The 26,141-nt window shown below is 50.0% G+C and overlaps 1 protein-coding gene across 12 annotated transcripts in view; it reads left to right on the forward strand.

The window, feature by feature from the left end:
* Window positions 1–26,141, forward strand: part of LOC119956312 (RNA binding protein fox-1 homolog 1-like) — a 229,362-nt gene that overhangs the window by 145,042 nt on the left and 58,179 nt on the right. For 10 of the 12 annotated variants that reach the window (XR_005458619.1, XR_005458621.1, XR_005458620.1 and 7 more), the window contains 2 exons: window positions 13,129–13,272; window positions 25,655–25,708. Coding sequence is in view for 9 of the 12 variants with exons in the window: in XM_038783414.1 (XP_038639342.1) it covers window positions 13,129–13,272; window positions 25,655–25,708 (198 nt within the window). In the remaining 3 variants the exon portion in view is untranslated. The remainder of the gene's footprint in view (window positions 1–13,128; window positions 13,273–25,654; window positions 25,709–26,141) is intronic. The other 2 variants (XM_038783409.1, XM_038783415.1) reach the window with 1 other exon arrangement.

Here is a 26,141-nt window from a genome sequence, read left to right on the forward strand (position 1 = left end):
ACCCTGGACAAGGTCCCCGCCACCGCCTTCCAGAACCCTCCAACGCCGGACACGCCCAGAACATGTGGGTGTAATTCGCTGGGCTCCCCGAACACCTGTCCTCACCCCAAAGACCCGGCTCAGCCTGGTCCCAGTCATATGAGTCCTATGCAGCACCTTTAGCTGAATTAGACTAAGCCGTGCGCAAGAAGAGGAAGAATTCACCCTCCCCAGGGCATCAGCCCACGTCCCCTCATCAATCTCCTCCCCCAACTCCTCCTCCCACTTCGCTTTCAGCTCCTCCACCGAGGCCTCCTCCCCCTCCTGCATCACCTGATAAATTGCCGAGATCCTACCCTCGCCAACCCACGTCCCCGAGAGCACCCTGTCCTGAACCCCCCTTGATGGCAATAGCGGAAACTCCGCTACCTGCTGCCTAACAAACGCCCTAATCTGCATGTACCTAAAGGAATTCCCTGGGGGTAGAACCCACATCCCCTCCAACTCCTCTAAGGTTGCAAACTTCCCGTCTAGGAAGAGGTCCCCCATCCGCCTGATACCTGCCCTGTGCCAACTCAGAAACCCTCCATCTATCCTCCCTGGTACAAACCGGTGGTTCCCCCGTATCGGGGACCAAACCGAGGCCTTCACTTCCCCCCTATGCCTCCTCCACTGCCCCCAGATTTTGAGGGTAGCCACCACTACCGGACTCGAAGAGTACCTTACCAGGGGGAGCAGCAATGGGGCCGTCACCAGTGCCTCTAAACTCGTGCCCACACAGGACGTCGCCTCCATCCTCTTCCATGCGGCTCCCTCCCCCTCCATCACCCACCTACGAACCATTGCCACGTTCGCAGCCCAGTAATACCCACACAGGTTGGGCAGCGCCAATCCCTCCACCTCCCTGCCTCGCTCCAAGAATACCCTCCTCACCCTCGGGGTCTTCCGCGCCCACACAAACCCCGTAATGCTCCTGTTAACCCTCCTAAAGAAAGCCTTCGGAATAATTTTTTAAAAATTTATTTTTTTAAATACTTTTTATTAAGATTTTTACAAAATATAAACATCACAACAATATTAACAGAACAACCGCGGTAAAAACCCAAGAACAACACCCACCCAACTTCAAAAGCAACTGCAAACAAACGAAAAAACAAAAAAACACCCAAACAACAAAAGGGAAAGAGATAACACCTGCCACATCCCACAAACCCATGTACACAGTTCTCCCTCCCACCGAACCAACCCCCCCCCCCCCCCCCCCCCCCACCCCGGCCGCTGCCGGCCTATTTCCCTACCGTTCCGTCAGGAAGTCCAGAAAAGGCTGCCACCGCCTAAAGAACCCTTGTACTGATCCCCTCAGGGCAAATTTCACCTTCTCCAATTTAATGAACCCCGCCATATCATTGATCCAGGCCTCCACGCTTGGGGGCCTCGCATCCTTCCACTGGAACAAGATCCTCCGCCGGGCTACTAGGGACGCAAAGGCCAGGACACCGGCCTCTTTCGCCTCCTGCACTCCCGGCTCCACTGCAACCCCAAAAATGGCGAATCCCCAGCCTGGCTTGACCCTGGATCCTACCACCCTCGACACCGTCCTTGCTACCCCCTTCCAAAACTCCCCCAGCGCTGGGCACGCCCAAAACATACGGGCTTGATTCGCTGTGCTCCCCGAGCACCTAGCACACCTGTCTTCGCCCCTGAAAAATCTACTCATCCTGGTCCGTCATGTGGGCCCTATGCAGCACCTTGAACTGTATGAGGCTAAGCCTCGCACAGGAAGAGGAGGAATTCACTTTCTCCAGGGCATCCGCCCACGTCCCCTCCTCAATCTCCTCACCCAGCTCCTCTTCCCATTTCCCCTTCCCATTTCCCCTTCAGTTCCTCCACCGAGGCCTCGTCTAACTCCTGCATTACCCGGTATGTGTCCGAAATCCTCCCTCCTCCGACCCACACCCCCGAGAGCACCCTGTCCTACACCCCACGTGGGGGCAACAAGGGGAACCCCTCCACCTGCTGCCTGGCAAGAGCCCTCACCTGCATGTACCTAAACATGTTCCCCGGGGGGAGCCCAAACTTCCCCTCTAACTCCCCCAAGCTCGCGAACCTCCCCTCCACAAACAGGTCCCTCAACCTCCTAACCCCTACCCTGTGCCAGCCCAGAAATCCGCCATCAATGCTCCCTGGGACAAACTGATGGTTCCCCCGTATCGGGGCCTCCATCGAGCCCCCCACTTCTCCCCTATGCCATCTCCATTGCCCCCAGATTTTGAGGATAGCCGCCACCACCGGGTTTTGTGGTATACCTCGTTGGAGGGAGCGGCAACGGCGCCGTTACCAGCGCCTCCAGGCTCGTGCCCACACAGGACGCCGCCTCCATCCTCTTCCATGCTGCCCCTTCCTCGTCCATTACCCACTTACGCACCATCGCTGCGTTGGCAGCCCAATAGTACCCGCAGAGGTTGGGCAACGCCAGCCCCCCCATCCCTGCCCCGTTCCAGGAACACTCTTCTCACCCTCGGAGTCCCATGTGCCCACACAAATCCCGTAATACTCCTGTTGACTCTCCTAAAAAAGGCCTTCGGGATAAGGATGAGGAGGCACTGGAACAGGAACAAAAACCTTGGGAGCACCGTCATCTTAACGGACTGCACCCTCCCGCCAGTGACAGCGGTAACACATACCATCTTTTGCTCCACCAACCTTGTGAGGTTGAGCTTGTGCAGGGCCCCCCAGCTCCCAGCCTCCTGGACCCCCTCCACCGGGGGTTCAGACCGGTACAGTTCCCCATAGAAGTCCCTGAAGACCCCATTAATATCTACCCCCCTCCGCACCACCTTCCCAGCTCTATCCGCCACACTCCCCCAATCTCCCTGGCCGCGTCCCGTTTTTGGAGCTGGTGTGCCAGCATCCTGCTCGCCTTCTCCCCATATTCATACACCGCCCCCTGTGCTTTCCTCCACTGAGCTTCCGCCTTTCTGATCGTCAATAGGTCGAACCTGGCCTGAAGGCTACGCCGCTCCCCCAGCAATCCCTCCTCCGGAGCCTCCGCATATCTCCTATCCACCCTCACCATCTCCCCTATCAGTCTCTCCCTCTCCCTCTGCTCCCCCCTCTCCCTATGGGTTCGGATGGAAATCAACTCCCCTCTAGTCACCGCCTTCAATCCCTCCCAGACCGTCCCCACTCGGACCTCCCCGTTGTCGTTGGCCTCAAGGTACCTCTCAATACACCCCCGAACCCTCTCGGCCACCTCCTCATTTGCCAGCAACCCCACCTCCAAGCGCCAGAGCGGACGCTGGTCCCTCTTCTCCCCCAGCCCGAGGTCCACCCAGTGCAGGGCAGAGTATTCAACATCCTCCACCCTTGAAACCAGCCCCCTGCTCAGGACAAAAAAAATCAATCCTCGAATAGGCCTTATGCACATGGGAGAAAAACGAGTACTCCTTGGCCTCGCAAACCTCCAGGGACCCCCCCCCCCCCCCCCCCAAAAATCTGGTCCATAAATCCCCTCAACACCTTAGCCGCCGCCGGCCTCCTACCCATCCGTGACTTGGATCGATCCAATGGGGGATCCAGTACCGTGTTGAAGTCCCCCACCATGATCCCCCACCTCCAGGTCCTGAATGCGACCCAACATTCGCCGCATAAACCCCGCATCGTCCCAATTTGGGGCGTAAACATTCACCAACACCACCCGCTCCCCCTGCAGCTTACCACTCACCATCACATATCACCCGCCACTGTCAGCCACCACGTTTAACGCCTCAAACGTCACCACCTTCCCCACCAGGATCGCTACCCCTCGACTCTTCTCATCCAGCCCTGAGTGAAATACTTGGCCCACCCATCCCTTCCTCAGTCTAACCTGGTCCGCCACTTTGTGTCTCTTGGAGCATGGCCACATCCGCCTTCAGTCCCTTCAGGTGCGCAAATACCCGGGCCCGTTTGACCGGCCCATTCAGCCCCCTCACATTCCAGGTTATCAGCCGGATCAGAGGGCTCCCTGCCCCCCTTCCCCTGCTGATTAGCCATAGCCCATCCCCTGCCCACCACTGGCCAGCGTCCCCCGCTCTGCCAGTTCCCCACGGCGGCAACTCCCTCCCCCCTCCAGCATCCCCTGCATCCTCCAGCTCCTTCCTGACCGTTTCAGCAGCAACCCGGTACCCCCCCACCTCCCAGGCTAGGACCCCTCCTAGCCGCGCCCCTCCCTCCATAGCACTCCCGTGAGCCAGCTAACTTCTGCTGACCCCAGCCTTTGGAATTATAATGGGTAAACACTGGAAGAGAAACAAAAACCTTGGGAGCACCGTCATCTTAACCAACTGGACCCTGCCCGCTAGGGAGAGTGGCAACACAACCCACCTCCTGAACTCCTCCTCCATCTGCTCCACCAGCCTCGTGAAGTTTAACCTATGCAGTACCCCCCAGCTCCTGGCTATCTGGACTCCCAGGTATCTGAAGCTGCTCTCTGCCCTTTTCAGTGGGAACTCCCCTATCTCTTTCTCCTGGTCACCCATATGCACCACAAACAGCTCACTCTTCCCCACATTGAGCTTATAGCCAGAGAAGTCTCCGAACTCTCCCAGGATCCTCATCACCTCTGGCATCCCCCCCGCCGGATCCGCAATGTATAGCAGTAAATCGTCCGCGTACAGCGACAGCTGGTGCTCCTCCCCCTCCCCGCACAACCCCCCTCCAGTTCCTCGATTCCTTCAGTGCCTTGGCCAGGGGTTCGATCGACAACGCTAAGGGCAGGGGAGACAATGGGCACCCCTGCCTCGTCCCCCGGGACAACCAAAAGTCCTCTGACCTCCTCCCATTCGTCACCACGCTCGCCACCGGAGCGTTATACAACAGCCTCACCCACCTAAGGAATCCCTCACCAAACCCAAATCTCCTCAACACCTCTCACAAGTAGCTCCACTCCACCCTGTCAAAAGCTTTCTCCGCATCCATTGATGCCACTATCTCTGCCTCCCCGTCCACCGCCGACATCATTATGACGTTAAGAAGCCGCCGCACATTGACATTCAGCTGCCTCCCCTTCACAAAACCCGTTTGGTCTTTGTGAATGACCTGCGGAACCACATCCTCCACCCTCCCGGCCAGTATCTTGGCCAACAGCTTCGCGTCCACGTTGAGGAACGAGATCAGCCTGTAAGATCCACACTGGAGGGGGTCTTTATCCCGCTTCAAGATCAGAGAAATTAATGCTCTGGACATCGTCGGGGGCAAGGCCCCCCCCTCCCTTGCCTCATTCAGGGTCCGCACTAACAGCGGACCCAACATGTCTGAAAAATTCTTGTAAAATTCCACCGGGAATCCGTCAGGCCCCGGTGCCTTCCCTGACTGCATACTCCCCATCGCCTTGATCAGCTCCTCCAACTCGATTGGGGCCCCCAGACCCTCCACCAGCTCCTCCCCCACTCTCGGGAACTCCAGCTTGTCCAAGAACCGGTCCATCCCACCCTCCTCACCAGGGGGCACTGACTGGTACAACTCCTCATAAAACGTCCTGAACACCCCGTTAATGCCCCTTGCACTCCGCACCAGACTCCCTCCTACATTTCTAACTCCCCCTATCTCCCTCACCGCCTCCCGCTTCCGGAGTTGGTGGGCCAGCATCCGACTTGCCTTCTCCCCGTACTCATATACCGCCCCCTGCGCCCTCCTCCACTGCGCCTCCGCTTTCCGGGTGGTCAATATGTCAAACTCCGCTTGGGCACTACAACGCTTCCTCAAAAGCCCCTCTTCCGGGACCTCCGTGTATCTCCTGTCCACCCTTACAATTTCTTCCACCGACCTCTCCCTCTCATTCTTCTCCCCCCCTCCCCCCCCCCTCTCCCTGTGTGCCCTAATAGAAATCAGCTCCCGTCTAACCACCGCCTTCAATGCCTCCCAGACCACCCCCACCTGCACCTCCCCATTGTCATTAGCTTCCAAATACCCCTCTATGCACCTCCGGACCCGCCCACATACCTCCTGATCCGACAGCAGCCCCACCTCTAACCTCCACAGCAGGCGTTGACCCTTCCCCTCCCCCCAGCTCCAGGTCCACCCAATGCGGAGCGTGGTCTGATATGGCTATCGCCGAGTACTCCACCCCCACCACCCTCGGAATCAGCACCCTGCTGAAGACAAAAAAGTCGATCGGGGAGTAAGCCTTATGGACGTAGGAGAAAAACGAGAACTCCCTACCTCCCGGCCTCATAAACCTCCATGGGTCCACCCCTTCCATCTGGTCCATAAACCCCCTCAGCACTGTGGACCTCGAACGATTCAGGGCCGGGTCCAGCACTGTATTAAAGTCCCCTCCCAATATCAAGCCCCCCGTCTCAAGGTCTGGAATCCGGCTCAGCATGCGCCGCATGAAGCCTGCATCGTCCCAATTTGGGGCGTACATATTGACCAGCACCACCCGCTCCCCTTGGAGTCTACCGCTCACCATTACGTATCTGCCACAGCTATCTGCCACCACACTCAACGCCACAAACGACAAGCTCTTTCCCACCAAAATCGCCACCCCCCCCGGTTCCTCGCATCTAACCCCAAATGGAACACCTGTCCAACCCACCCTCTTCTCAACCTAACCTGATCCGCCACCCTAAGGTGCGTTTCCTCGAGCATAGCCACGTCCGCCCCTAGCCCCTTCAAGTGCGCCATCACCCGAGCCCGCTTCACCAGCCCATTCAGCCCCCGTACATTCCATGTGACCAGCCGATCCGGGGGGGGGGGGCTATTCCCCCTCCCTCTGCGCCGGTCAGCCATAACTCTTCCTCGGCCCACCACGTGCCCGCAGACCCCCCACAGCCCATTCCCCACGGTGGCAGATCCCCATCCCGACCCCCCCCCTATCACTATCTGTTCCCCTTCGACTCTTCCAGCAGCAAACCGGTACCCCCCCCCCCCCCCCCCCCCCCCCCCCCAGCTAGGGCCCCCCCCCCCCCCCCCCCCTAGCTGCGTTGCCCCTCTCGTCGTACTTCCGTAAGTCAGCCGACTCTGCTGACCCCGGCTGCTCCTGCCACCCTAACGACCCCCCCGGTGTGCCACAACCGCCACTTCCCCCGCCTGGTGCAGGCCCCTCCCACTCCGCCTCCAGCACGGGAAAAAAAGCCCGCGCTTCCATCTGAAACCCTGCCCCCGACCTAAAACGCGGGAACGAAACGGACGCGCGACCCAACGGGCCTGCAATACAGCTCCCCGACCCTCCACCAGTGAAAAAGGCACCAAAATAAATAGTTGAAAAGCCCCAAAAAGAGAAAAAACAAAAAAGGGACCAACCAAGAAATACCAGGGAGAACAGAGCCTCCAGACAATATACATCAGTCCCCAACCCCCGCCTCAGTCCTCAGTTCGAGTCCAGCTTCTCTGCCTGGACAAAGGCCCAGGCATCTTCCGGGGAGTCAAAATATAGCTGATGGTCTTTAGAAGTGACCCAGAGGCGAGCCGGCTGTAGCAGGCCGAACTTCACCCCTTTCCTGTGCAGCACTGCCTTCGACCGGTTAAAACCAGCCCTTCTCTTCGCCACCTCCGCGCTCCAGTCCTGATAAATCCGGATCTCTGCGTTCTCCCACCTGCTGCTCCTCTCCTTTTTAGCCCATCTCAGCACACATTCTCGGTCAACGAAGCGGTGAAAACGGACCAGCACCGCCCTTGGCGGCTCGATCGGCCTGGGCTTCCTCAGCAACACTCGATGGGCACCCTCCAGCTCCAAGGGCCCTTGGAAGGACCCCGCACCCATTAGCGAGTTCAGCATCAGGACCACATGGGCCCCCAGGTCCGATCCCTCCGGGAGGCCCAGGATCCGCAAGTTCTTCTGCCGCGAGCGGTTCTCCATCTCCTCCATCCTCGCTTGCCATTTTCTGTGGAGCGCCTCGTGCGATTCCACCTTCACCGCCAGGCCTAGGATTTCATCCTCGTTCTCCGAGACCTTGTGCCGTAACTCGCGGATCTCTGCACCCTAAGTCGTCTGAGTCGCCTTGAGCTTATCCAGTGAGACCTTAAGCGGTTCCAGCAGCTCAGCTTTCAGCTCTCTGAAGCAGTTCCTGCGCCCACTGCTGCCACGCTGCCGGTTCCCCGCCTGTCGCCATCTTGTTCTTCCCGCCTCGCACCTTTCTTTGCTCCAAAGCCGATTTTTTGACCGCCCCGCTCCTAGTCCAGTCCATCCACCGGCAGATAAACGCAGCAGATGTGTTCCCCCACCGGGAAAAGTCCAGCCAGCGCCCTACGGGCCCTTAAAAGCTGGAGCCTCCGAACGTGCAGCTTAGCTCTGCATCACCGGAACCGGATGTCTGAGGGAGAGATTGTTGTTGTTGCACCACTCCACTAGGTTCTCTATCTCCCTCCTGTATTCTGACTCATCGTTATTCGAGATCCGGCCCGCTATGGTCGTATCGTCAGCAAACTTGCAGATGGAGTTGGAACCAAATTTGGCCATGCAGTCGTGTGTGTTCACGGAGTATAGTAGGGGCTAAGTACGCAGCCTTGCGGGGCCCCGGTATTAAGGAATATCGTGGGGGAAATGTTGCTGTTTATCCTTAGTGATTGTGGTCTGTGGGTCAGAAAATCGAGGATCCAGTTGCAGAGGGAGGAGCCAAGTCCTAGGTTTTGGAGCTTTGCTATGAGCTGGGATTCTGGTGTTGAAGGCGGAGTTGTAGTCAATGAATAGGAGTCTGATGTAGGAGTCCTTGTCAATGAATATGAGTCTGATGTAGGAGTCCTTATGTCGAGATGCTCCAGGGATGAGTGTAGTGACAGGGAGATGTAATAGGTTTTAAACAAGGGTTAATTGGGAAAGGGCAAAAGGAAGTTCTGTCATTGGCTGGAATACGGGAGCATTGATTTTATTTCAGATTTCCTAATGTCAATTCTGAGAACTGCCCCAGTTTTCTAAACCATTTAGGTGATATTTGAGAGCATTCCAACTGTACATTTAACTGTATATTTAATAATCTGGTGGGTGTGGAGTAAATATTAGTGCCAGTTTGAACACGAGTAAGATAGTTTTGCCTTCTTTTATACTTTGAATCTGCTGCAAACATCCCAACTCCAATTAAATCTTCTGTATACCCCTTCAACACTGTATCTTGGCTGCCTTTTGTGAAAGATTCCATAAACAAACAAGAAATTTACCTTGTGCAAGCACGGTTGAGCAATATTGGATGGTGGCGTTAAATTAATTGACTGTTCACAGAATGAGTGCTTGAAACTCGTGTTTGAAACTTTCTGGCCGTATAGTTGCAGCAATCTGCAAATATATTCAAATGAAACCTTGCTATCAAAATGGTTATTCAGAGTTTTGCAGATTTTTTTTTAATGACTGCAGTTTTACGTGCAGCTCATTCATTTGGATATCAGGCAACTTGCACAGCTTTCATCAAACAGGCTGACATGGGCGTAGGAACAGCTGCTCTTTCCATTTGAAAGGATGTTTGTCTAACAGTGCACCAAGAGGTCTGATAGGCCCCACTGCCTGTACTTGACGCCACACACAGCCACCAAACCAGTCCAGCCTGTTCAGCTGCACAAACCCTCCCTTCTCTGCACCCTGAACTCCAATGCTGACATCTGCAGACTGCTGCAAGTGTTGGGCCACGTCAACATTTTCAAAAGACACGATTAGAAAACCCCTTCCCTCCATTTAACACTCAGGCAGCAGTATTTGGTTGTGAATAATAAAGTATCAAAATATTGGCGTGGTAACATTAGGAGGTTTGTGGAATGTTATGCAGTGCCATAAATCTAAAACACATTACCTTTTCAACACCCTTTCTGACTTGCTTTGGGCTGACCAATTCTGAGCATGAACTTGTGCATCGACCTTTGGTATAAAATATCTGCCTGAACTACAATTGAATATTTATCCTTGTTTGGGTCGGGGAAAGCTGGGTCCACCAGGAATTCTGGTTCAGCTCCTTTTTTTAACGAGGAAACTACCATGCCTGAAAATTTGCCATTATTTGATAGAATGGATTGCGTCATGATCTCAAAATGCACAGGCCGTTTTATTGCACAGCTGGTCATTCTGTATTTGGATCCTGATCATTGTCAGGTTATTTTCTTGGCTGGCAGTGTCGAAGAATCTCGTAAAATATTACTGGAGGAGCCCAGCAGTGTGGCTGCAGACGCCAGTTGGTCACATGTTTTGCATTCGGGGAAGGGGCTGCAATCTTGTAGTGCTCCTGCATTCAGAGACCCAAGAAAGAAAGAAAAAGAGCTTGCATTTCCACACATCCGATGACTAACAAGTCCAGAAGTATCACGCTCTGGAGAGAAGTGATGCTAATTGAAGTAAATTCCTCCTTTGTTCTTATTCAAATTCTTTTCAATAGTTTGGGTTTAGGGGCAGTACTTCGTGGCATGACTGTGAATTAACATTGCCTTTCTTGTGAGCTTGTTGGCACTTGTAAATGTGACACCATAAAGCAGCTGAGCACAGGCGAATGCGTTAATCTTTCACACCTGTGGGTATGCTGGGGCAAACCATTCACAGTTCAGCTGTTTGCTGATAAATTCAGTTGATCTAGAATGAAAATGAACTCTTTTGCTGTTCAGAATTTGGAGGAAAAACCTCCAAAGGAATAGACAAGTAACTCTTTGGCATCCTCTTTTCAATCACCATTTCCTGTCGTTTCACAAGTCCTGCCATGTTTATCATGTCTTTACTTCTATTCTACTTCACACCACAGTTCTGGATGAAACTAGAAATGAACACACTTGGGTATCAAATCTTCAGAGAGAGTGTTAGTAACCGCTTTTGGAGTTGGCTCCAGTAATTGTACTGCACAAGAAATTTGATAAGTTTAGCATTTTGATAATTATGCTTAAAAACATTTTATTGTTTTGTTAAATAGAACTATGTGCGTGTTCTTGTTGATCTAATTTGTTTTCACTTAATATAGGAATGGATTTGTTTTGTGCAAGCATAAAATGTTTTTTCTGAAAGTCTTAGAACATAGAACATGTCCTGTCTGATTATGTAGTAGGAAATGATTATACAGTAAGGGACGGCATGGTGGCACAATCATTAGCACTGCTGCCTCACAGCGCCAGGGGCCCGGCATCAGTTCCAAACTCAAGTGATTACGGAGTTTGCACGTTCTCCCCGTGTGTGCGTGGGTTTCCTCCGGGTGCTCGGGTTTCCTCCCACAGTCTGAAGATGTGCCGGTTAGGTGGATGGACCATGCTACATTTCCCTTTGGGGTGGGCTTGGTGGAATAGTAAGAAGTCTTACAACACCAGGTTAAAGTCCAACAGGTTTGTTTCAAACACGAGCTTTCGGAGCACGGCTCCTTCTTCAGGTGAAGAAGGAGCCGTGCTCCGAAAGCTCGTGTTTGAAACAAACCTGTTGGACTTTAACCTGGTGTTGTAAAACTTCTTACTGTGCTCACCCCAGTCCAACGCCGGCATCTCCACATCATTGGTGGAATAGGGCAGGGGATTGGGCCTGGCTAGGGTGGACTTTCGGAGGGTCGGTGCAGACTCGATGGGCCGAATGACCTCCTGTACTGTACGGATTCTATGAAAGGTAGTTCACCTTGAAATATACAGCTCAATCAGCAGCTCAGTGCTTTCATGAATGCTATTTAAATATGCGGATCAGGCTTTTCACCTTCTCCCTATCTCTACTGATGTCAGCTGACATTCACGCACTTTTAAGGCTTTGGATGTCGTCTGGCTGTGAGATGATGTGGACCAACACCTGCAGGTTCCCGCCAAGTTCCCCACCACCACCAGTATTCTCACTGTAATCCTTTCTATTCACTGTGTCCATGTGTGAGGGGCTACAGTTGGTCTTGACATCCCCAAAGTTGGTGGAGTCAATTGGCTATCCACTGACCCCTGCTGTAAAAAGTTTGTTGATTGAAAGCTTTCCGAGTGTGCAGCTGGAATGCTTTCCAACATGCTGGAGACACAGTGTTTAAGATCCGCCTGAGCAAAGTGGCCAGTTGGATGGGATATTGTGGGGCTTTTGGCATTTGTATGAGTGTGCTGGATATATATATAATGTAGGAATTAAAGTTTGAGCTCCATTCGATGAGAAAATTCAAGGGCTCCATAAAGAAAGGCACAGCTAGTAGGCGCACAATGGGCTGCATTTTACAGGCAAGGGTGGGTAGGGAACGGATTACTCACTGTCCACCCGACCCCCCGGAAGGAAAGTTGGGCAACGGCCAACACAGCAGAAAGAAGCCTGCCCCAGAGCCATAAAAAGCTGGGATTAAGTAACATGGCACAGTGGTTAGCACTGCCACCTCATGATGCCGAGGACGTGGGTTCGATCTAGGCCCTGGGTAACTGTCCGTGTGGAGTTTGCACATTCTCCCTGTGTCTGTGTGGGTCTCACCCCCACAACCCAAAGATGTGCAGGGTAGGTGGATTGGCCACGCTAAATTGCCGCTTGATTGGGGGGGGGAAATTGGGTGCTCTTTTTTTTTGAAAAAGCTTTAAAAAGAATAAAACGCTGGGAACACTGAGGATGACCTAAACTAACAAAGAGTGGGACTCTCACCCCTCGGTGAGGAAGTCCCACACTCGAGCTGGCCAGCGACCCAGGCAGTCCTGACACCACCAGAGCTCAGGAGTGGGCACTGGCAAGACTGCAGGAAGGAGAGTGATGGCTGCCCAGAAAGGCAGTCCCGGGTTGGGTAGGAAGGGGAGTGGGGGCTAGGATTTGGATGACAGGCAGAGAGGTGGGAAGGGGTGCTGGGTGATATTTTGGAGATGGGGGGGGGGGGGGGGGGGGGGGGCAGATTTGGTCCTCGGTTGTGTTCAGTTAGGTCATTCAGCTGTTGAGGTAAAAGGGCTGCTCCCAAAGTCAGAATTCTCGAGAAAGGGAAGAAATTGTGCAAGTGAAAAATCATTTAAATACTTTCTTCAAATAAACTATTTGCAGGAGCAGCTGCCCTATTATAACCCAGATACAAGTTTATATCTCCAAGTCTCCTCTTTATAATTTGAAGTTTACAATATTGCGAATTTGAAGAACTAGAAATTTAGTTTGCCATAATTGTGTGCAGCAGGTTTGTGGGGCATGAGGCATATAACGGATAATTAAAATGCATGTCAGCTATTGGAGGTACACAGAAATATTTAAGTGAAATGTTCATTTTACTTCATTGTCCCTTTAATTTTTTCATGTTTCAGCAGACAGATGAAGCAGCACAGACGGATGGGCAACAGCAAACACAGAACACCGACAGCAGTGAGAGTAAACCCATCCCTAAACGGCTTCATGTCTCCAACATTCCCTTCCGGTTCCGTGATCCTGACCTCAGGCAAATGTTTGGGGTAAGAGTGAGCTTTCTACTGGATCTCTGTTCCGAGATCGATGCTGAAATAAAATTTGCCATTCGAGATGTAGAACTGCCTCTTGCTCGTGGCACTGTTCAAAAATGTGCTTCCTAATGAAATATTGTAAAATGCCACATGAAGTAATGCAAAGGATTTGGATAATTCCGCTGTTTATAACACGGCATTTTCATCTCGAGAACCTCGTCTTCCCCACACAGCCAAATGAGGATGGTTGCATGGACGTGACATACCTGAGCAATTTTCCACATTGTTGGATAAGTGCCAGTGCTGTAGCTGCATCAGAACAGCCTGGCTAGAGGTGTAGCTGGTTCTGGAGCAGACGTATTCAGCACCACAATCAGGGTGTTAGTGCATTTTCCCATTTATTGATGTCACTTAGAATAATTCAAATCAACTGAAGACTGGCATCTGTGATGCTGAGGATGTCAGGAGGAGGCCAAGGTGACTCATCTACTTGGCATGTCTGGCTGTGGGTTGAAAATTCTTCAGGCGTGTTTTTTGCACAAGTGCTGGGCTCCACCATCGCTGAGGATGTTCATCGCTCCTCCTCCTCCTCCCATTCATTGTTTAATTGTCCTACACCGTTTACAACTGGATGATAACTTAAGCAAGGAGTCAGGAGGGCTAGAAGAGGTCACGAAAAGTCATTGACAAATAGGGTTAAGGAAAATCCCAAGGCTTTTTACACGTACATAAAAAGCAAGTGGGTAGCCAGGGAAAGGGTTGGCCCACTGAAGGATAGGCGAGGGAATCTATGTGTGGAGCCAGAGGAAATGGGCAAGGTTCTAAATGAATACTTTACATCAGTATTCACTAAAGAGGAGGAATTGGTGGATGTTGAGTCTGGAGAAGGGTGTGTAGATAGCCTGGGTCACATTGAGATCCAAAAAGACGAGGTGTTGGGCATCTTGAAAAATATTACGGTAGATAAGTCCCCAGGGCCTGATGGGATCTACTCCAGAATACTGAAGGAGGCAAGAGAGGAAATTGCTGAGGCTTTGACAGAAATCTTTGGATCCTCACTGTCTTCAGGTGATGTCCCGGAGGACTGGAGAATAGCCAATGTTGTTCCTTTGTTTAAGAAGGGTAGCAAGGATAATCCAGGGAACTACAGGCAGGTGAGCCTTCCGTCAGTGGTAGGGAAATTACTGGAGAGAATTCATCGAGTCTGCACATCCTCCCCTTGTGTGCGTGGGTTTCCTCCGGGTGCTCCGGTTTCCTCCCACAGTCCAAAGATGTGCGGGTTAGGTGGATTGGCCATGATAAATTGCCCGTAGTGTCCTAAAAAAGTAAGGTTAGGGGGAGGGGGGGTTGTTGGGTTACGGGTATAGGGTGGATACGTGGGTTTGAGTAGGGTGATCATTGCTCGGCACAACATCGAGGGCTGAAGGGCCTGTTCTGTGCTGTACTGTTCTATGTTCTATCGAGACAGGATCTACTCCCATTTGGAAGCAAATGGGCATATTAGAGAGAGGCAGCATGGTTTTGTGAAGGGGAGGTCGTGTCTCACTAACTTGATAGGGTTTTTCGAAGAGGTCACAAAGATGATTGATGCAGGTAGGGCAGTGGATGTTGTCTATATGGACTTCAGTAAGACCTTTGACAAGGTCACTCATGGTAGACTGGTACAAAAGGTGAAGTCACATGGGATCAGGGGTGAGCTGGCAAGATGGATACAGAACTGGCTAGGTCATAGAAGGCAGAGAGTAGCAATGGAAGGGTGCTTTTCTAATTGGAGGGCTATGACTGGTGGTGTTCCACAGGGATCAGTGCTGGGACGTTTGCTGTTCGTAGTACATATAAACGATTTGGAGGAAAATGAAACTGGTCTGATTAGTAAGTTTGCAGACGACACAAAGGTAGGTGGAATTGCGGATAGAAATGAGGACCATCAGAGGATACAGCAGGATTTCAATTGTTTGGAGACTTGGGCGGAGAGATGGCAGATGGAGTTTAATCCGGACAAATGTGAGGTAATGCATTTTGGAAGGTCTAATGCAGGTAGGGAATATACAGTGAATGGTAGAACCCTCGACAGTATTTTTTTTAAAAATAATTTTTATTAAGATTTTCACAAAATATAAACAACAAAACAATATTAACAACAACCATGGTAAAAACCCAAGAACAACACCCACCCAACTACAAAAGCAACTGCAAAGAAAGAAAGAAAGAAAAAAGCAAACTACAAAAGGGAAAGAGATAACACCCGCCACATCCCACAAACCCATGTACACAGTTCTCCCTCCCACCGAACCAACCCCCCCGCCCGCTGCTGCCGGCCTATTTCCCTACCGTTCTGCCAAGAAGTCCAGGAAAGGCTGCCACCGCCTAAAGAACCCTTGTACTGATCCCCTCAGGGCAAATTTCACCTTCTCCAATTTGATGAACCCCGCCATATCATTGATCCAGGCCTCCACGCTTGGGGGCCTCGCATCCTTCCATTGGAGCAAGATCCTCCGCTGGGCTACTATGGACGCAAAGGCCAGAACACAGGCCTCTTTCGCCTCCTGTACTCCCGGCTCCACTGCAACCCCAAAAATTGCGAGTCCCCAGCCTGGCTTGACCCTGGATCCCACCACCCTCGACACCGTCCTTGCTACCCTCTTCCAAAACTCCCCCAGCGCTGGGCATGCCCAAAACATATGGGCATGGTTCGCTGGGCTCCCCTGAAAAACCTACTCATCCTCGTCCCAGTCATGTGGGCCCTATGCAGCACCTTGAACTGTATGAGGCTAAGCCTCGCACAGGAAGAGGAGGAATTCACTCTCTCCAGGGCATCCGCCCACGTCCCCTCCTCAATCTCCTCACCCAGCTCCTCTTCCCATTTACCCTTCAGTTCCTCCACCGAGGCCTCGTCTACCTCCTGCATTACCCGGTATATGTCTGAAATACTCCTCCTCCAACCCACACCCCCGAGAGCACCCTGTCCCGTACCCCACGTGGGGGCAACAAGGAGAATCCCGCCTGGCAAGAACCCTCAAGAGTATTGACAGTCAGAGAGATCTAGGTGTACAGGTCCACAGGTCACTCACAGGGGCAACACAGGTGGAGAAGGTAGTCAAGAAGGCATGCGGCATGCTTGCCTTCATTGGCCGGGTATAAGAATTGAGTATAAGAATTGGCAAGTCATGATGCAGCTGTTAGGCCACGCTTGGCGTACAGTGTTCAATTCTGGTCGCCGCACTACCAGAAGGATGTGGAGGCTTGAGAGAGGGTGCAGAAGAGATTTACCAGGGTGTTGCCTGGTGTGGAGGGCATTAGCTATGAGGAGCGGTTGAATAAACTGGAACGATGGAGGTTGAGGGGCGACCTGATAGAGGTCTACAAAATTATGAGGGGCATAGACAGAGTGGATAGTCAGAGGCTTTTCCCCAGTGTAGAGGGGTCAATTACTAGGGGGCATAGGTTTAAGGTGCGAGGGGCAAGGTTTAGAGGAGATGTACGAGGCACGTTTTTTACACAGAGGGTGGTGGGTGCCTGGAACTCGCTGCCGGAGGAGGTGGTGGAAGCAGGGACGATAGTGACATTTAAGGGGCATCTTGACAAATACATGAATAGGATGGGAATAGAGGGATACGGACCCCGGAAGATTTTAGTTTCGACGGGCAGCATGGTCGGCGCAGGCTTGGAGGGCCGAAGGGCCTGTTCCTGTGCTTCACTTTTTGTTCCTTGACCTTTGAAAACTGGCAGGCCTCGGCTTTGATCTGAACTGTTGGTCGTGGGATCACTGAGCTCTAAACACGGTGTTTAACAATGCTTGTATTCCTGTGTAAAGCTTCAAGTTGGCACCTCATTTTAAAGCACACCTGGCATGCTCTTTGCTCCTTATTGGGCCAGGATTGGTCCGCTGGCTTGAAGGCGAGGGCTATGCCAGACCATGAGGTTCCAGATTTTGGTGGAATACAATTCTCCTTCTGCTGCTGATGGCCCACAGCAGCTCATGGAGGCCCAGTTTTGAACTGCTAGATCTGTTCTGATATATCACATTTCGCACATCAGCAGTGTCTCACAACATGACATGACTTCATCTGCACAAGGTGATCACTCTTACCAACACTGCCATGCATAGATGTTCTGCTGCAGGCATTGGAGAGGTTAGGTTCATGTAGGTTTTTCTCTCATTTTGGTTCCCGCACTAAGACCTGGACAATATCCATGCTTGGGGCTGACAAGTGCACGTAGCATTCACACCGCACAAGTGCCAGGCAATGACCATCTCCAATAATTATGTATCTAACCATCGCCTTTCGACATTCAACGGCATTACCATCGCTGAAGCCCCCACAATCAACATCCTGGGCGTCATTGACCAAAAGCTGAACTGGACCCAGCCATATAAACCCCCCCCCCACCCCTCCCCAAAAAATCTGTCCATCATCTACAAGGCACAAGTCAGGAATGTAGTAGAATAGTCTCTACTTGCCTGGATGAGCGCAGCTCCAACAACACTCAAGAAGCTCAACACCATCCAAGACAAAGCAGCCCCGCTTGATTGCTCCCCCTTCCACCAACATTCAAACCCTCCACCACCGACGCACAGTAGCAGCTGTGTGTACCATCTACAAGATGCACTGTAGGAACTCGCCAAAGTTTCTTCGGCAGCACCTTCCAAACCCATGACCTCTACTATCCAGAAGGACAAGGACAGCAGATAGATGGGAACATCACCACCTGGAGGTTCCCTTCCAAGTCACTCACTATCCTGACTTGGGAATATATATTGCCGCTCCTTCATGTCGCTGGGTCAAAATCCTGAAATTCCCTCCCTGACACAGTGTGGGTGTTCCTATACCACACAGACTTCAGCGGTTCAAGAAGGCTGCCCACCACCACCTTCTGATGGGTAACTGGGGATGGGCAATAAATGCTGGGCTTAGAGAGCGATGCCCACATCCTGTAAACAAATATTTATAAACAGTGCCATAGACTCAATAGTCTAGCAGTCTTGGTGTTGGAACAGTACTGATTCATCAGCTGATGGAGGATGGTAATCATCGTGGTTTATTTACCCACATTTGATCTGCTGCCATGTGACTTCCTAAAGTCCAGAGTTGATGGCTTTCTGGGAACTTGGTGACACCTGCAGGCTCTTGGGAGTAGTTGCTGCAAAATTGAATGTCAACCAGTGGCTTGGGAAACATATACAGCGAGCAGCTGAGCCAAGCTGATTACTGTTTGCTGACCTCAGTCAGGATCCTGGGCAGGCTGCTACAGCTGATTGAAATGTTGCCGAGTCACGGTGGAAACATTGACCAGCGTTCCGACCCCTCATCACTATCCAGCACTATCCTGGAAAGAGCGTGTGTGTAGCCATCGGTTAAGATCAGGATTGGGCACAGTTATGGTACCTCCTCTTTCCTCCCCCTCCCCCTACCCCACCCACCAATGCTCACTTTCACAGTTCACGTGTGACCCATCTGTTTGGATGAGATATGGCAAGAACCATACCCCAACAGGGTGTCAATGACTTGAGAGAGAGGTCAGGTCAATCTGTGAAGCCAGATAGCCTCCATTCTAGGCAGCTGAGGAAACTTAGGCTAGAGAAAGCCGAAGGGCTTCCCATGATCAGTAGATCAGAAATTGGCAAATGTGTGACACCCTTAATCAAGAAAGGGTATTAGGACATTCCCAGTAACTACAGGCCAGTGGGTTTAATATCAGTGGTGGGTAGGATTTTGGCCTTCATAGGGTTCTGAGCACAAAAGTAGGGAGGTTATACTGAATCTTTATGAAGCTCTGGTTGGAACATAGTACAGGACCTTCGGTCCACTATGTTGTGCCGACTATTTATCCTAATCTAAGATCAACCTAACCTACACCCCTTCAATTTACTGCTGTCCATGTGCCTGTCCAAGAGTCGCTTAAATGTCCCAAATGACTCTGACTCCACCACCCCTGCTGGTAATTCATTCCACGCACCCACTGCTCTCTGTGTAAAGAACCGACCTCTGACATCTCCCCGATACCTTCCTCCAATCACCTTAAAATTATGTCCCCTCATGACAGCCATTTCCACCCTGGGGTAAAGTCTCTGGCTATCCACTCTATCCATATCTTGTACACCTCTATTAAATCACTTCTCTTCCTTCTTCGCTCCAGTGAGAAAATCCCTAGCTCCCTCAACCTTCCTTCATGTCATGCCCTCCAGTCCAGGCAGCATCCTGGTAAATCTCCTCTGCACCCTCTCCAAAGCATCCACATCCTCCCTATAATGAGGCAAACAGAACTGGACACAGTATTCCAAGTGTGTCTAACCAGGGTTTTATAAAGCTGAAGCAAAACCGCACGGCTCTTAAACTCAATCCCCCCCGTCAATGAAAGCCAACTTACCATACACCTTTTTTTCCCTTTTTAAAAAAAATTTAGAGTGCCCAATTCATTTTTTCCAATTAAGGGTAATTTTAGCGTGGACAATCCACCTACTCTGCACATCTTTGGACCGTGGGGGTGAAACCCACGCAGACACGGAGAGAATGTGCAAACTCCACCCGGACAGTGACCCAGAACCAGGATCGAACCTGGGTCCTCGGCACTGTGAGACTGCGGTGCTACCACTGCACCACCGTGCTGCCCTTACCATACGCCTTCTTAACAATTAGTTCTCCAAGGCGGTCTTCAGGACACGCGACAACGCAGAATTGCCGAGCAAAAACTTATAGCTAAGTTCCGCACGCATGAGTGCGGCCTCAACCGGGATCTTGGATTCATGTCGCATTACATCCACCCCCCACCATCAGGCCTGGACTTGCAAAATCCTACCAACTGTCCTGGTTTGAGACAATTCACACCTCTTTAACCTGTGATTATCCCTCTCCCTGGATCTGTAATGATTTGATTACCTGCAAATGCTCGCATTCCAAGCATTGTCCAGCATCTCTGACTTTGTCTATATAAATGTTTCTGGAACATACCTCTCCATTCACCTGAGGAAGGAGCTGCGCTCCGAAAGCTCGTGTTTGAAACAAACCTGTTGGACTTTAACCTGGTGTTGTAAGACTTCTTACTGTGCTCACCCCAGTCCAACGCCGGCATCTCCACATCATGGCTAACATTTATGTAGGTTGAGCTCCATCTGCCACTTCTCAGCCCAGCTCTGCATCCTGTCAATCTCCTTTTGTAACCTGCAACAACCCTCAACACTATCTACAGCTCCACCAATCTTCGTGTCATCGGCAAACTTACTAACCCACTCTTCCACTTCCTCATCCAAATCATTTATAAAAACCACAGAGCAGAGGTCCCAGAACAGATCCCTGCGGGACGCCACTGGTCACCGACCTCCAGGCAGAATACGTTTCATCCACTACCACCCGCTGTCTTCTGTTGGCCAGCCAATCTGTATCCAGACAGCCAAATATCCCTGTAATGCCCCCTAATTTTCTGAATGAGCCTACCATCGGGAACCTTATCAAATGCCGTACTGAAATCCATATACACCACATCCACTGCCCGACCTTCATCAATGTGTCTCGTCACATCCTCAAAGGTTAGGCCCCAGCTAGAATATTACATCCATTTCTGGTCACCAAATGTAAGGAAGGATGTGAAGTTCCCTGAGAGGGTGCAGAGGAGATTTACCAGAATAGTTCCAGGGATGAAGAAAGTTGGCTACAAGATTGGGTTGGAGAAGCTGGGCTTCTCCTTCAAGCAAATGAGGTTATGGGGAGGTCTTAATATAGCTGTGCACAATTATGACAAATTTAAAGAACAGGAGTAACAGATGTCTTGCTGCAATTGTATAGCGCCTTGGTGAGGCCGCAGCTGGATATTGAGTACAGTTTTGGCCTCCGTTTCTAAGGAAGGATATATTGCCATAGAGAAAGGACAACAGAGATTCATCTGACTAATGGCTGGGATGGCAGGATTGGCTTATGAGAGGAGACTGAGGAAAATGGACCTACATTCTTTAGAGTTTCAAAGAATGAGAGGCTATCTCATTCAGCTTACAGAATTCTTACAGGGAGTCCCAGGGTAGTTGTAGTTCGGATGTTTCCCCTGGCTGGTGAGTCTAGAGCCAGGAGTCACTATCCGAATGAAAGACTGAGATGAGAAGGAAGCTCAATAATTGCGCGTGTGCAAGACAAAAATCGCTAGATTTCTACATAGAAATGTCATCGGGGGCTATGGGATTCGCGGGAAAATGCCGTTGAGGTAGATGATTAACCATGATCTGTTTGAATGGCAGGGCAGGCTCGAAGGGTTCAATGGCCGCCTACTATTTTCTGTGTTCCTAACTCACCCATTCACCTATCACCCCAGTGCCTGCTGATTGACTCCTCGTCAAGCAAAGTTTGGAGTATAAAATATTAAATCTTGTTTTCAAATCTCTCCATGGCTTCACCCCGCTCTATCTCTGAACGTCTTTCAACCCACAACCCTCCCAAGGTACCAGCGTCTTCAGTTGTATCGGCCCCAAGCTCTGGGTTCCTTTGCTTTTCCCCTTTTAAGACATTCCTTGAAACCGCTCTGTGACCTAATACCTCCTGATGTGGCTTGACCTCATCTTTTATAATGCTCCTCTGAAGCACCTTGGGATTCTAATTGTTAACGGTGTTATATGAATATAATTTGTTATTGTTCCAACGAGGGGATGTGTGTGGATCACCATGTTTTTTGACAGCAGCTGCCAGATAGCCATACGCAGCTGAACACCCTTAATGTGCTATTAAAGATATGATAATAGTATCTGAGTGGAGAAATGTCCATACAAGGCTTGTAAATCCTTTACCCACTGATTGGATAGTTTATTCGAGTCTTTGATAGAAAAATTCTGCCCATATTTGTGTGTCTGAATTCGGTGTCATCTCAGATGTTAAACATACATAATTGCAAACGGTGGATTTACAGAGTTCCTCTTTGAGTTTGCAATGAACTGAAGAATTGTAGAGCAAACTCATCAAACATTGACATTTTGTTTGCTTTATTTTGCAAACAAATCTAATGAAGTTTAATATCAAAGGACACAAAGAACAGTTAGACATAAAAGATTAACCTATCCTTCCAACAGCTATATTTAGTTTGGTTAAGTGGATAGAAGCTTTGTTTGAATTTGAATTCTAGGGTGCCAGTGGCAGTCAGCTGCTCCCTATTAATCCAGCCATTTATCCTGACCACAGATTCACAGACCCTTGAAAAGTTTACTGCTAGGATAGTGGAGTTCGTTTTGGAGTGTAATTCGTGGTGGCTAGTGTGAAATAACATTCGCTTTTATACAGCACCGCAAATTTAGAAAAATGTCTCCGCACTTGATAGTGCCATTAAAAAAAAAATGAGCCTAAGAACGATTAGAGAATGTTAAACGGACGTATGGTCAAAAAGGTGGGTTTTAAAGCAAATCTTAAAGGCGAAGAGTGAGGTAGAAAGACAGAAGAGTATAGGAAGGAAGTTCCAGAGGGCTGTGGCAGCTAAAAGCATTGCCATTAATGGGCTGCCAGAGGGAGGAGGAGGTGGAAGCGCACAAAAGGTCACGTTAGTGGAGAGTTTGCAGGAGTGTAGGGCTGGAGGAGGTTATAGAGATGGGACCAAGAAGGGATTTAAATATGGGGGTGAGTATTTTAAATTTGAGGAAATGAAATTCACAATATATATATTAATGATTTGGACCAGGGAACAAAATGTAATAGCTCCAAATTTGCAGATGACACCAAGTTGTGTGGGAGGGTGAGCTGTGAGGAGGATGCAGAGATCCTTCAGTGTGATTTGGACAAGTTGAGTGAGTGGGCAAATGAATGGCAGATACAGTATAATTTGGAGAAATGAGAGGTTATCCACTTTGGTAGCAAAAACTAGACGGCAGAGTATTATCTGAATGGCCATAAATTAGGAGAGGGGAATGTGGAGCGAGATCTGGGTGTCCTTGTACACCAGTCACTGAAGGTAAGCATGCAGGGGCAGCAGGCGGTAAAGAAGGCAAATGGTATGTTGGCCTTCATAGCGCGAGGATTCGAGTACAGGAGCAGGGATGTCTTGCTGAAATTATACAGGGTCCTTTGTGAGGTCACACCTGGAGCATTGTGAACAGTTTTAGTCTCCATATCTGAGGAAGGATGTTCTTGCTATGGAGGGAGTGAAGCGAAGGTTTACCAGGCTGATTCCTGGGATGGCGGGACTGATGTACGAGGAGAGATTGAATCGGTTCGGATTGTATTTGCTCGCATGGTGGCACAGTGGGTAGCATTGCTGCCTCACGGCGCTGAGGTCCAGGTTCGATCCCGGCCCCGGGTCACTGTGCGTGTGGAGTTTGCACATTCTCCCCGTGTCTGTGTGGGTTTCACCCCCACAACCCAAAGATGTGCAGGCTAGGTGGATTGGCCACGCTAAATTGCCCCTTAATTGGAAAAAATGAATTGAGCACTCTAAATTTTTTTTTTAAAGGATTGTATTTGCTGGAGTTCAGAAGAATATGGTGAAATCTCATAGAAAACTATAAAATTCTAACAGGATTGATTGATATTTATTGTCACATGTACCGAAGTACAGTGAAATGTATTTTTCTGCGGCCAAGGGAACGTACACAGTACGTACATAGTAGACAAAAGAATAGTCAACAGAACATTGACAATGGTACATCAACAAAGTGATTGGTTACAGTGCGGAACAAGGGCCAAACAAGCAATGAGCAAGAGCAGCATAGTGCGTCGTGAATAATGTTATTATAGGGAACAGATCAGTCCGCGGGAGAGTTGTTGAGGAGTCTAGTAGCTGTGGGGAAGAAGCTGTTCCTATGTCTGGATGTGCGGGTGTTCAGACTGCTGTACCTTCTGCCTGATGGAAGGATTTGGAAAAGGGCAATGCCTGGGTGGGAGGGGTCTCTGACAATGCTGTCTGCCTTCCTGAGGCAGCGGGAGGTGTAGACAGATCAATGGGAGGATGGAAAGCTTGTATGATGCATTGGGCTGAGTTCACCACACTCTCTGCAGTTTCTTGCGATCTAGACAGGTTAGATGCAGGAAGGATGTTCCCGATGGTGGATGTGTCCGGAACCAGGGGTCACAGTCTGAGGATACGGGGTAGACATTTGGGACAGAGATGGGGGGAAATTTCTTCACCCAGAGTGCGGTCGGCCTCTGGAATTCGTTACCACAGGAAGTAGTTGAGGCCAAAATATTGCATGTTTTCAAAAAGCAGTTTGAAATCGCACTTAGGGCGAAAGGGATCAAAGGATCTGGGGGAAAGCCTAATTGGGCTATTCAGTTGGATGATCAGCCTTGATCATAATGATTGGTGGAGCAGGTTCAAAGGGCCAAATGGTCGTCTCCTGCTCCTATTTTTCTATGTTTCTATGCTTGAAGACAGACATGGGAAGGTGACGTCAGTGCGCCACAGGCCGTCAAAGTCAGACTATCGGCCATACACTGAACCTCTGCCCTGAGGGAACCATTCCTGGTGGCGTTGCATCCATTCACACTGCATTAGCTGAAGCCTTTGAATGATTGTTAACCTCAGCAATGAACGATAACCATTTCCCTAGCCATACGAATAAGTCACTTACATTGAATCATTTGGATTTGTAGCTATTTAAGGTGGTTAAATTAATCTATTTCAATAGGGAACTTAGTGTTTTTCCTTTAAGCCTTGTTTTCAGTCTGCCAGCTGGAGGGAGGCTTGTGATGGTTTCTTTATATTTCTTTTTGTATAAGGCTTTGCGTTTCATTTACCTGTGTGATTTAGATTTCTGTCAAGCCAAACAAGGGCCAGGGCTGAGCTTTTCAATGTAGCTGTAGCAAATCCTGATCTGTGTTAAAATCCTGTGTTACCTCTGAGATGAGGCTGGAGAGACTGATGTGGATAAACTAAACGTAATTACCGATTGGGACCCAAAGTCTGATCGTGTTTTATCAGTATTTCAAGTTTGGAGCTGGTATGCCAGACATAAAACAGTTGCATTAAAGAACATGTTACGTACGTGTTTGGTGCTTAATGGGTAATTCACTGTCTTGTGGGGGGCTCTGAGGCAGAAAGATTAACGGTCCTGGGTTGGGTCTCCAGTCTGTACAGTGAAAACATCAGCTGGGAGAAGTGGTTCCACTACCATGTCCCTCGCCTCAATATCCTAAAATTAGTAGACTTCCTGATCTTAATTGTTAACTGATGGCCTTTCGAAAGTGCGTATCATTGGATAAGATACAGACTTGCCTCTGCAGCGATGCCACTTTAGATAGTATTTTACTGATGCTTACTGCTGAAACTCTCTCAGGAGGAATGAATATTTCAGCAGGTTACTGAAGGGCTATGTGTACTCATGCAGGTCAGCATCTTTAAGAGAACCAGTGACAGTATGAAAAACGTGAGTTGTGTATACAACATAATTTTGGACCGACATTTATACTAACGCACCGTTTTTCTTTTTCTGCAGCAATTTGGTAAAATCATAGATGTAGAAATTATATTTAATGAGCGTGGCTCAAAGGTAAGCACATTTTAAACATTCTACCTGCCTGCCATCATTGCAGTAAATGTTTTTTTGAAAGACTGAAGAAGTGGTTTGCTCACTGGCTATTTAAACTATTTCCAGTTGACAACATTTTCCACAATCAGCCTTTTTTTTAAACTCTTCATTTCAGCGACGCTGTAGTCTGGCTGGACAGTAATTTTCAGCATCTCCCTGACCTCTTCACTAACCCCTATTTTGTAGCACTTCCTGGTAGCTGTTTTTATGATGTATCCGTGTACTTTTTATTGACTCTTCATTTACTTGTGTCTTTTATCAGCTCACTTCACTGAACCTTCAACTCAGTCAAAGCCCAGAATAGTAGCCATTTGTCAAGCCTTCCATCTGGTTGATTTTCCATACTAATGAGCTCTATCTGTAGTGCAGGCTCATTCTGCTTGTACGCTAGCAC

This window comes from Scyliorhinus canicula, chromosome 23, assembly GCF_902713615.1.
Source record: "Scyliorhinus canicula chromosome 23, sScyCan1.1, whole genome shotgun sequence".
NCBI lineage: Eukaryota > Metazoa > Chordata > Chondrichthyes > Carcharhiniformes > Scyliorhinidae > Scyliorhinus > Scyliorhinus canicula.